This window comes from Balaenoptera musculus, chromosome 21 (genome assembly GCF_009873245.2).
Source record: "Balaenoptera musculus isolate JJ_BM4_2016_0621 chromosome 21, mBalMus1.pri.v3, whole genome shotgun sequence".
NCBI classification, from domain to species: Eukaryota; Metazoa; Chordata; class Mammalia; order Artiodactyla; family Balaenopteridae; genus Balaenoptera; species Balaenoptera musculus.
In genome coordinates, this window is record NC_045805.1 from 9,659,207 (window position 1) to 9,672,594 (window position 13,388).

Consider the following 13,388-nt stretch of genomic DNA (forward strand, 5'->3'; position numbering starts at 1 on the left):
GTCCACACTGCACTGCGCCATCGTCAAGACTTTCTCTTATTAAGGACAGAGAGCCTTGGGGATTTTTACTTTACAACTCAAAAAGAAGACATACTCGTTTATTATAAAGTAAAATAATAAAATAATTAAAACAGTGAAACGTGTTCATTTACTGTACGATGTAATAATAAATTTCTACTATTAGAAAATATACCTGTTGGCCAAAAGAGCTACAGGGCATGTCACTAAAATTATATCTCCTGAGCAATATTTTGTGTTAGAAAAATGGTTAGGGCAGTTGTGGTACTTAATTTGTGAGTATACATGTGCCTGTTTCAGTCAGCAGAGAGACTGTAACTAAGAAGAAATTAAAACTCAGTTGAACTTTTACTAAATGACAAATACCTGTTGTTATTATTAACAACTGTTAAAAATGATTAAGAACAATTATTGGAAATATTTAAACACAATTGCTAAAATATCATAATGCAGTGTATTTTGCAGAGCAATCCCAATTCCTTCCCATTTTTGTTTCCATCCATCCAAATTTGGCTCTTAGCTTTAGCTTCTGAAATTAAGAGATTGAGGGATTATATTATTTGATAGTAATATTTATGCAAGGGTGCTTCTGGAATGGAGTAGAGTGCAGTTCAGCCTGGGAATGCATTTCTAATGCTAGTCAATTTAAAAAACAGTAATTCTTCCCTTCTCTGAAAATTCTTCACTTCCAGAGTAGAATGAAAGGAGATGCATGAGAGTAGCTCAATACGGAATCTGAAGGAATAAATCCTTTATTTTTTAAGGATTTTTAAGGTTGTTCTTTTTCAGAATCTTTCCTAAAATAAACTAAACAAAGTTTTAATGTTGTTGTAAAAATACATATAATTTTATAAATGCATGAATGGGGCCATATCTAACATGCTGAATTTTTCATCTTTTTTTCTTTTTCTTTCCTTCCTTTCCCCACATTGCCCGCTGCTACTCATGTTAATCTTGCCCAAACCCTATCCAACAACTAAAATTAATAACCTGTTGTGTATATTTCTTTTTTACATGCTTATCTATACAATTATATGCAAACATATATGCAAATACACATATAAGGTTATGTGTACTTTTTGATTAAAAATGGAATTATATTAGACTTGTATTCTGATAACAAGAACATTGATTATTAATGATTTAAAGGTTAATTTCAGATTTAATTCAAAGTTATGCTTCGTATATATACATCATTTATTTCAAAGTTACATATTTTTAAACTTGTACATTTTAAGAAGCAGAAACTTTTGTATTTAATTCCTTTCTTAACATTCCTTTAAGTTATCACTTCTCTTTGGAGTGAAGATCTGTACACATTACAGTCATCTGAATTTGTACAACTCCTCAGCATTGATCTGCTAAGATGTATTCTCTCCACCCCTTCCTGCACATTTTTCTTAAAGCTACACACAATAGGTTGGCCTTTGGATATAGAATTGGGTGAAACTTAAGAGAATAGATAGTTTTAGGCGCTGACAAACACTAGAACAGAGTGTTCTATGTTCTGTCTCTCTTATTTGCATACCATAGATTATTTTGCCTATTTCTAGTCCCTTTTGAAGAAACAAGTTCTAAAGCCCATATGTTGGTAGTAGAAACTAATGTTATTTGCCTCTCTACCTCATTTTGATAAGTGGGTTGTTCTTATTCATGATTTCTGGAAAATCAGGGAAAGTCAGTCACAAGTTCCTGTTTAAATTGTCAGCATTATATAATATAATATAATATAATAATAATATAAATTTATTGAGTAGATAATTCTAACAATAATCATTATAAGCTGAAAAGACTGACTGCATTATGTTTCAGGGTTCTTTTTATTTATCCTATATTTGAAAATGGACATGAGTCTGAGTAAGACATGGTATAACCCAGTGATCCTCAGAGGACAGTGCTTTTTGCCATTTTCCCTTCTTTTCATCAGTAAAAGGAGGCAAAAGCAAACCCCCAGCTGGTGTGTTTGGGGGATAACTGTGCGAGTGTCTGACATGTCTGGTCCCTTGGAGCCTGGAATTCTCCTCCCTCCTTCTTTACTGGAGAAGCCGGGGCTGGCTCTGTAGTTCTGGATGAGGGCAGAGGACAAGATGGACAAGGTTCCTACAGCATCAGACTGTCCACAGCTCTGCCTCAGAGGGGACCTTGTTCTGGACATTCATCCGGTCTCCATTTGTGGACACCCGGTGACCCTTCCAGAAGGCCCAGGCCCCAGACATTCCTGACGCAGTCTGTGGGTGAGAGCATTGACCGGATATTGGGAAACAATCACCAGGAAGGAAGTCACACTGAAGCTTGACTTGTTATCACCTCAATTTACTTATTTCTGGTGAAGATTTCGAGGAGAAACGGGAAGTGAGCAGAAGCCAATGCGATGCAGGACCTGGCACTTTAATGGGGAGCAGAGCCAGGAAAGGCCTGGCCTTCAGCGCAGTGGCTGTCAGGGCTGTTGCCACAGGCACCTGCGGGCTTTGCAGCTGACCAGGGCCCAGGCTGCCAGCCCGGCGTCCTAGGGCGTGCCTGCCACTGCTGGGGCAGGCACTTTACGGGAGCCCCGTGCCCAACTCATACCCACGTCCTGGGTACGAAGCCTGCCGAAGGAGCAGTTTTTCTCAAACACTGCTGTGCGCGTCTTCACCTGGGGGTCCTAGTGAAATGGAGATTCCTAAGCTCGAATTCCAGGTATTATAACTGAGCACGTCAGAATTCTGGATCTTTGAGTGAGTCCTCAAGGTGATCCTGAGGGCGGCGGCGTGTAGGTGGCAGTGGGTGTCTGAGTCAGCCCAGGCAGGCCATGGCTGGTGCAGAGGGACAGCAGAGGTAATGGAAGAGTAAAGGACCAGGAGAGAAGCACAGAGAGAGACAGAGGAGAAAAACATGGGAACGACACACCTTACCAACCCCTTTGTCATTTTGACCATTTCTAGTACCCTTTGAGGAAACGTGTTCAGAACCCAATATGCAGACACTAGAAAAATAATTACACCTGCTCATCTGACACATTTTTAAAGAGTGGGTTGCCCATGACCCAAGAATGGTTTACATCAAATTTTTATGCCATTTAAAAATCATAAAATAGCCCATCTCCCTTTTGTCTTTCATCAAGAATGGCTGACACTGTAAACCTTTCTTGCTTTAAAAAAGTGTTAATGACCCCGCCTCATGTCCAGATGGGCACATGGCAATCTACTCTACAGCCAGAGAGCCTTGCAGGGGTGACCACACTCTGCTCAAGTTTCGCTTATTTTTGTAGCGGTTCCATAAAATAATGCGAGCCGCTGTAAACGACATTCATTTCAGCTCTTTCTGAACTGTAGGGCAGAAGGGTTGAAGCCAGTTTTTCAAGGTTTATTCCTAAAAGCATACCCAGGGTTGTAGTTTTACTCTTGTACTAAGTTTTAGGAATCATTGCTCTCATAAATATAGTGTCCATTTACAGTCTGTGCTTTCATTACTTTATTCCTTATAAGGAACGTGGCACAGTTTATTCATATAATAGTAATTGCATTATCCCCCAGAATAATCATTTGTTCTGTTTGTTTGTAGAGAGAGCTTTGAACCACACTTTAAAATCATCATAATTGTATAGGGAATTGAAAAATAAAATGGTAAAAAATGAAAAATAAATGGATTTCTCACGTATATGGAGATTTTCCATTTAATTTTAGCACGCTTCTTAGAAATGCTTTTTAATAATGTTTCTAAAAAGAAGCAAGATTTACTAAATGTAAATGTATATATCCTACTATGCAATCTATATACTGTGCAATTTTTAAAAAAATTTGTGATAAACAGTGTGTATTTTGTGGTGTGTGCGTGCGTGTGTGTGTGTGTGTGTGTGTGTGTGTGTGTAGGTTAGTTTTCTTTGATTCAGTGACCTTTCTTATAACCAGAAAGGGAGACTGGTCAAGATGTAATGGTAATAAATGCAATACAACTGCAAATTAGATACAGCACACACACAGACACACAGACACACACACACACATGCACATACACACATAGGAGACAGAGGAAGAGAGAAAAACAGTCAAGGACTTAGGTTTGAATTTCAGTTAATGATTAACTTGACAAATTTACTTAGTGTCTTAGCCAGTTTCTTCATCTGTAAAGTGGGGAGCGTAACCACTATTTCAGAACCTTCAGCAGGCTGTGAAAAGTGCCTGCACTAAAGCGTGGCAGATCAAAGGTACCTGGAGACTATCCGTTCTCTTCCCTGGACTCGGACTTCGACGCAACAGAGAGCTGAGCAGCACTTCACTGACATCAAACACGTAATGTGATCTGCACACGGACAGTTTCACAGCAGCCATCTTCCTTCATTCACCGAACAGCAAATTTGTTCAGTCACTTGTTTGACAAAGGCCAAATGAAAAGAAGTATATTTATGTCATGTGTGTCAAAAAATTTAGAGCTGCATTAAGTTTCAAGAAAGAAACAGTTGGTACAGAGTGTGAATATATTCACAGCTCCAGTAGGATCCACTGACCCAAATGTTCCTTTGTGTTGTCCGGGCTGGAGACCAGAAGGCAAACGCGCTCTGAGTGAAACTCCAAAGCACATTGTTTACTTTTCTTCAGAGCAACCTGTCCGCCTGTCCTCACCCCTGGATGTAAGTTTATTTAAAGTTCCCATCCCCTGAGTCACATCGCCTCCTTTGCTGTTTCACTCATTCTTCCCCAGCATCGTCTTGTTTGGGAATCCCTGTACCTGGCAGGTTCCGGGTGAACGAGTAGTCCAGTCTACGGCAAGTCCACACTCAGGAGTCATCCCCACGGGGACTTTCCTGTCTCATGAATGGGAGGGGCCAAGGATCACAATATCTGCTTGTTTCCAAACTCAACGTTTGCACCCGTTATATTGTAAAAATCAATGAATGAATAAATAATGGCGTGTAGTTGGTATGAACAAGTGGTTATGACTTTAATGATTTTACTTATTTATTCAGTTTTACATGTAAAGAATTCTAAATTTAAATTTGTACGCTTTGGTTTCCTCTGATATGTTTCTCTATTTTCCCTACACATTTTGTATTTCCTTACAATTTATGAATTTCATTATGGACACTACTCATTAATACAGCATTCGCACATTGTCTAAAATAGTAATTCCTTTTATCGTTATTCACTGCAGTGCAGTGACTGTACCGTCTAGTGATCACAGGACGTCGTTTGATGAAATGGAATAATTTAGTTGGCTGGTTTTTCAGGACCCTGGATACTAATTCATTTCTTTGTCAGAGATTCTTCTTTTTAGGAAATTCTGCTATTGATCTTGAGGCTACAAAACCAATCAGCCTGTTATTATGTACCCGCTGTGTTCAGGGCACTGCTGTGTACAAGCTCTGGGGGTGTTGTGAAACCTCATAAACACTCCCTTAGGAGGTGAATGTGTGTGTGTGTGTGTGTGTCTGTGCAGAGAGGGAGGAGCAGGGTAGGTGTTGGATCTTGGGGCAAACGATGGCCATGCTGCTTTTGGTATATCTACAGCTCATGCAGGGGTGTAAGGCATGCATGCATTTGTTGGCATACTTTGCAAGAAGTCAGGACAGTTATATCCTGTTGTTAAGGTAATAGGTGTGTGTTAGTTTTACGATATTAATTAGAATGACTAATTTTTAAGAAAAAATTCTTGGGAAAAATGATGCTATATTTTTTTTTCACTTTGCCTCTTTCTCTTTTCATTGTTTTATTTATTTTTTCCTTTGGAAAACTTCACTATGATAGTCTTTTCTGCTGTCTGTTAACCTGTGAGGTTAAGAGCACAGGCCTACAAAGTGCAAAGTTTGCTCTTTCTGCCAATTCTGAAACCAGATGCAAGTTCTAGGAGTTCCCAAAATGACCCTCAGGTTTGATAATTCGACAGAAGGACTCAGTGAGCTCACTGAAAGCTGCTATACTCACAGTCACATTTGTCACTGGAAAGGATACAAATGAGAACCAGCCGAAGGAAGAGGCACAGAGGGTAGACTCTGAGATGGGTCCGAACTCAGAGGTTCCAGGCGTCTTGTCCTCGTGGAGTCAACGGACAGTGTCACCTCCTCCCAGCCATGACTTGTGACATATGCACAGCTTACTGCCAACCTGGGAAGCTCATCTGAGCCTCTGTGTCCAGAGATTTTATCGACGTTTCATTACATAAGCATCATGGATTGAATCATTGCCCCATATGGTTGAACTAAGTCTTTACCTGCCCCCGTCCCTGTAGGTTAGACTGAAACCGTGTTGCCTCAGGGCACCCCACTTGAGCAACCTGCTGAATATAAACCATTAGGTGTGGTCCCAGGGGCCTACAGTGAATAACAGACACTCCCACCACTCAGCAAATCCCAAGAGTTTAAAGGTCACCTCCTAGGAGGTATACTAGTCTTGGAAATCACATTTCTTACTGAATATTTTTGGATGTGGCTCAGCCATCCTACTTGTGTTTCTGTGCTATTGGATCACATGTTGCTGCACTAAAGAAGAAATCACATCACTTCTTATTTATTTAAGAAACTCACCCCTTAGTTGCACTTCATGTATTTGACTTAATGAGGGAAGGTATATTCATAAGATGCATCACTCAAACTTCGGTAAAACATATACAGTGATCAGAAATATTATCCCAAATATCATTTAAGGGGAGTAAAGAGTCTGAATATTGGTAATACTTTTTTTTGCTTAATACTTCAAGTCATAATTGCAGTGTTTTGAATCTTACTGAGAGAGTTATGTATAGCAACAGCAAGTCTTTTTTTTAATCTGTTTGCATTCCTAAACATCACAATGATATTCTCGTCCCTTATTCCCATTTTTCCTCATCTTTTAAAATATATATTATTCTAAAAATAAAGAGAAATATTAGAGACAGAGAAAAGAAACTTGTAATGATATGATCATCATTACTTGACTTTATATAGCACTTTACTTTTTAACATCTTTTAGCAAAGGCTAATTGTAGCCATCTTGAAAGTGACTGACTTAAGTACAAATCTAAAAGAAAAAAGAAATGTGGCAGTGCAATTTTAGAAAATTAACTACAGTGTAGTTTTAATTTGCATTATGTGTATGGGCTTGGGTGGATGTGTGCAAATATATGAAAGTTGAAGTATGACTGCCAAAATCTATTTGGTATATCAAATATAAAAGGAAGGGGAGGGGGAGGGGTGGAGATAGAAAACAGAAAAACTTCGGCTTTATTTAGTACAGTTCATTGCTTTTCAAATGAAAAAAGGTAAAATTCAGGGAGGTCAGCAAATTATTCAAGATTGGCACTACTTAGCTGTCATCTGTAGCTAAGTGTAATGATATACATCTTTCTACAACAAAACAGGGCCCAGTATTTGAAAATGTATTCGTTTTCACATGAATGGATTATCGATTCACTTCCATGATTTTCCAGGTCTGATGATGTCTGGGAATATTTTGTATGTATTATGGCCCCAGTTTTTTTTTCGATAGCCCAGGAAGATCCGTGTCTGATGGTGTTTTCTGTGCACCCAGGTGTGACTCTGGAGTCGGACTCTTGCCTTGACCCGGGGATCCCTGTGAATGGGCGTCGGCACGGCAGTCACTTTGGCATCCGGTCCACAGTGACTTTCAGCTGCAGTCCAGGCTATACACTGAGTGACGACGAGCCCCTGGTCTGTGAGCGGAACCACCAGTGGAACCATGCGTTGCCCAGCTGTGATGGTAGGTGGAGCTCAGCACAGCAGCAAACCAGGAAGACATGCAGAGAAGTTCTTTAAACAGGCTGGGTGGCATGTATCTTATGGGGTGGTAGGATATGACTGAAGTGGGGCTTCTATTTGAAAGCTTGTACACTTTAAAAATATGGCCATTTAGCACTTGAAGTTTACCTGGCAAATCTTCTCTATGAAGTAGAGCTGCTATTTAGAAATGAAGAACAAAAATTATGGGCTGGCCTTCAGTCTCATCCCCAAACACTCAAGCTTGTAGAGCTTAGTGACGCACACACCCTTACCCACGGCGTTTATTGAAGACTCTGCGTGAGACAGCATCATGAGTATGCATGTTCCACCCTGTCAGACCTGATTTTCCTGTGAACCGGTCCAGGCATCAGACAGCTTGCTCCAGCTCTGCACACCTGGTCTGTGTTGCCTCTGACTCTTCCCTATGGCAGAGCTCTTCCCCAGGGGTGTGGGAAGTCTTTCCTCTGGAGATCCCCCCCGGTGGTTTTGTGTGTGTGTGTGTGAGATACCAGCCACTTCCCCTGTCTGCACAGATCTGCTCTTGGAAATCTCAAAATGAATAACATTCTTGATGATTGTGTGTTACTGTATTACGCAACTTTACACTATGCAGTTTATAGTTATAATAGCAAGATGGACGAATATGTTACTTGTGATCACTCGCGACAGTGTCAGGGATTTTGCCTTTGGCCATGAATATAACCACGTGGTTCTATTCATGACCAAAGGCCATGAAGAATATACATATATAAATGTATATAAAATATATCTGTTATATATATATAATAGATATTCTTACATATATTTCCATATAAATATTATATATATATTTCCATTTCCATTACTTTTTATAGACTAGGCATTTCTACTCAAAGATGATCTATTGATATATTCATGAAAAACCTTGACTTATTTAAAATGATTCACCAAAAATAACAGGGTTTAATGGGACAATTATGCTTGGCTACAGACCATTCAAGACCTTTGACCTTTGTCACCAGAGTATTAACCCAAAGAACTGGTACTTTGGGAGAAAAACTGCAAAGTGCAGGTGGACAGCACACAGTGGTTGGAGGGTGTCTCAAGAAGAATGAAGAATCCACAAAACCAGGAGAGTGGAGCGCTGCCCTCTGGGCAGAAGCAGACGCAGGTTGAGCTCTCCATCTATGGGGCCAGCATATCAGAGGCCACAGAAGGAGATGCAGCCTGACGTGAAGCATTAGCTGTGCGAGGCAAGGGGTGAGCCCCGCTGGGGAGGGACCCCTAGGTGCATGTGCCTACTTTTACTTGCCTTAATAGGGATCTGAAAGAGTTCCAGTTCTGTGCAGAAGATGAGCTGAGACATTTTTCTTTTCCTGCCATAGGTTATAATTCTACTGTATCAGCTCCAGTATTTGCCTAGGGAAAATGTTGTAAGAACCCAAATAATTGTCATATTATGTTGACACCACTTTTCTATTTACCAATCTCAAATGAGCTGTAATATAGAAATATTCATTGTAGCAGGGCAGCCTGTAGAAATGTAGAGGATTGTCAAAAGGTATATTCCTTACTACTCAGCCATAAAAAAGAGTGCAATATTGCCATTTGCAGCAACATCGGTGGACCTAGAGATTGTCATACTAAGTGAAGTATAAGTCAGGCAGAGAAAGAAAATATCATATCACTTATATGTGGAATCTTAAAAATTGATACAAATCAACTTTACAAAACAGAAACAGACTCACAGACATAGAAAACAAACTTATGGTTACCAAAGGGAAAAGGGGAGGGGCAAGGGATAAATTAGGAGTATGGGACTAACAGATACACACCACTATATATAAAATAGATAAAAAACAAGGGGAAGGATTTACTGTATAGCACAGAGAACTATATTCAATATCTTGTAATAAACCATAATGGAAAAAGAATCTGAAGCTATACACCTGAAACTAACACAGTATTGTAAATCAACTATAGTTAAATCAAAAAATATTGTAAAAGGTATATTCCTAATTCCCCTTATATTCAATTCAATATTTCAACGAAAGAAAGTGGCAGAAATTGCCCAGGTGTACATAGGTGCATAACTGCAGCATGGACTGCAAGCCCCTTGGCCCCATGTTTGCCATACATGAGGATGTATCAGAGCCAACTGCTTCCTCCAGAGCAGGTGAAAAGGGATGAAGATGTGCAGACAGTAGTTATGAGTAAATTATTCTAGGAAGATGTGTCTCCTTTTTTGCATTCTTTTTTATATTAGACCTTAAATAAACTCTAAAATAATATATCACCTTAATAAATATATAGAGAACCATAATATAAATGAATCTACCTATAGAAAATATCATACTTTAAACTATTACAAAAAGTCCCATGAAATTCAAGAACAGAACAACTTCCTCAGTATCAGAAATGTTATTTGACATTGTCCAGAAGATCTTAACTAAGGCAATAATTTAAGAAAATTATATGAATGATAAATGTTAGAAAGAGAATATAACCATTAGCAATAATAAGGGTTCAGTATGTGACTGCATTCAGGATAAACATAAATCAGTAGATTTCCACAAAGAATATAACATATTAGAAGTATAATAATATATATATATAGAAAATAAAACCCTAAAAACTGCCAGGAATATATCTAACAAGAAATATGAAGGCTTATATTTTTTAAAAATTAGAAATTTATAATCTAATACAAAAGAATAACCTAGAAATGGAAATACATATTATGTTTCTACATGGGAAGAATGAAATTTAAATGTACAGATTTTCTACAAATAGAGTTTAAAGTTCAATCAAATATATTTAAAATTAATTTGGGTTTTTCATAGAAATCTGTAGACATTTAAAAATTAATCTAGAAGGGTAAAGGCTGCAAGCAGCTAAGAAATACATATTTTTAAGAAAGATAAGGAAGGGCTATACCATCTAGTATCAAAGAATACTGAAAATTAATGATTGATTAAAACAATATGAAATCAGCGCAGAAGTATACAAACAGATTAACGATACAGCATAGGGATCCTAGTAACGTATCTGTGCCCATATAGGAACTTAATTTATGAAAATTATTCCAAATCAACGAGAGGGGATGACATATTTAATAAATAATGTTGGTCAAATGGGATATCTGAGTGGGGTTTAAAATGTTAAAAAAGTAAATCAAAGTTACACATTAAAGATAGAAACAAAGATTCAAAACTTAAAATCATTATGTGACAGTAAAATATTATTAAGACAACCTTTTATTGAATATTTATTTATTTACACAAATATAAGCTCAGTGAGTTTTCCCACAACAGACACATCTGTATAAGATCAAGACCACACAGATCAGTAGATGAACGTGACCAGCACCACAGGAGTCCCCGCCATGTCCCCTCCCAGTCACTGCCCTACAAAGGCTACTGCTCCCTTTATCCTCTAAAGATTCTATGTAAAGGAAATCGTACAGGATGTGTACTTTGCTGTGTCCCACTTCTTCCACTCAGTCATACACTCGTGACATCATCCAAGTCATGACATTTAGCTGCACTTCCTTCATTCTCGTCATCTATGTTTTATTGTATAAATATACCACCATGTTTTATTCCATGATACTCTATGAAATTTGAGTTATTTTGAGCACCTTTTCATGCTTTTTTGGCCAAGGGTATATCCTCCTCCGTGAAACACTTGTTTTTTCCTCCTATTTATACTGGGTCACATACCTTTTCCTTATTGAATTGTAAGCATTGCTTATATATTTGGAGACCACTCCTTTGTTGGATCGATGCACTGTGAATGTTTTCTCTCACTCTGTCTCTGTCTTCCTCCTCTTCTTGATCTCTTTTTTAAAATTTTTAAAATCTTTTTATTGGGGTGTAGTTGCTTTACAATGTTGTGTTAGTTTCTGCTGTACAGCAAAGTGAATCAGTTATATGTATACATATATCCCCTCTTTTTTGGATTTCCTTCCCATTTAGGTCACCACAGAGCATTAAGTAGAGTTCCCTGTGCTATATAGCAGGTTCTCATTAGTTATCTATTTTATACGTATTAGTGTATATATGTCAATCCCTATCTCCCAATTTATCCCACCTCCCCTTTCCCCCCTTGGTGTCCATACATTTGTTCTCTATGTCTGTGTCTCTATTTCTGCCTTGCAAACAGGTTCATCTGTACTGTTTTTCTAGATTACACATATATGCATTAATATACAATATTTGTTTTTCTCTCTCTGACTTACTTCCCTCTGTATGACAGTCTCTAAGTTATGACCCAGCAATCCCACTACTGGGCATATACCCTGAGAAAACCATAATTCAAAAAGACACATGCGCCCGAATGTTCATTGCAGCACTATTTACAATAGCCAGGTCATGGAAGCAACCTAAATGTCCATCGACAGATGAATGGATAAAGAAGATATGGTACATATATACAATGGAATATTAGCCATAAAAAGGAATGAAACTGGGTCATTGGTAGAGACGTGGATGGATCTTGGTCTCTTTTTGATGAATAGAATGTTTTCATTTTAAAGTAGTCTAATTGTTCAGTGAATTCATTGGTGGTTGGTGCTTTACAGATAGTGTTTAAGAAGCCTTGCACCCGCCAGAGTCATGAGATATTCTATTGTTTTCCTTTCAGAAAACTTTAAAAATTTTAAAGCTTTATTGAGATATAATTAAAATGCTATAAACTGCCTGTTTAATGTGAAAAATTTAATACGTTCTGAGATATATATACATCCATGAAACCATCACTGTGATTAAGAACGTTTTCATCACCCCTGAAAGCAAACACTAATTTTTTAAAAATTTCAAATATATACTTTAAATCCATCTAATTTTTTTGTAAGTTAATATGTAGTGTCTAGATGCATTTTTTTTCCCCCAGTAGGGCTTTCCAGTTGAGACAATGTTATTTATTGGAAAGATCATACTGTCTCTTCTCTGATGCACTATTTTGTCACACAAGTGACTATATCAGCATGAGTCATTGGTTTTGTCCTTTTGTTTGTCCCTTGAGAAGTTTTACTTTTTAATTCTTGGAAAACCTTCTAAAGAAATATAGAAATAATAAACGAAAAACATTTACATTTCACTATATACAAATTAAAAGTTCCATTAAAATTTTTAAAAGGTAAAAGAAAAGGGTCAGATTACAGAAAATAATTGCACTGTTCAGGTAATAGGATTCTAAATAACTGTGTCCTGTAAATGAATGAGAGAAGAACAACAACACAAACAAAGCAATAGGTCTATGGGGGAAACACACACATAGGCGATTCACAGAAGTACACAAAAGGTCAAAAAACGGTTTAAAATATGCCCATTCTGACTAGGAATCAGGAAAATGCAAATAAAACACAATAGTTTTCCTCCCTTGTTGGATCTGCAAAAAAAGTAGAAAGGTCATATTACTCTATTAATATATCATTGTGGGATTAGGAATCTGCATGTTCATTATACACTATTACTAGGAAACTTAAATAATACACTCTTTGAAGGAAAGAAAAAGCAAGTCACAGAACAATGCATGTCGTGTATATGAGCATGTACACATAGGTAATTACAGACACACTCACAGTATATGCATAGAAAGTGACTGGAAATAGACATTCTAAAGTTATAACTATAATGCTTTCCTTTTAGGAGATTAGTAGGCTATCGGGGAGAATGAAGAGACTTTTTTAGCTGTCCAT

At 37.8% G+C, this 13,388-nt stretch overlaps 1 protein-coding gene across 1 annotated transcript in view; it reads left to right on the forward strand.

The window, feature by feature from the left end:
* CSMD1 (CUB and Sushi multiple domains 1) overlaps positions 1-13,388 on the forward strand; it is a 1,821,542-nt gene that overhangs the window by 1,493,048 nt on the left and 315,106 nt on the right. The window contains exon 18 of the mRNA XM_036838958.1: positions 7,500-7,688. Within this exon, the coding sequence (XP_036694853.1) occupies positions 7,500-7,688 (189 nt within the window). The remainder of the gene's footprint in view (positions 1-7,499; positions 7,689-13,388) is intronic.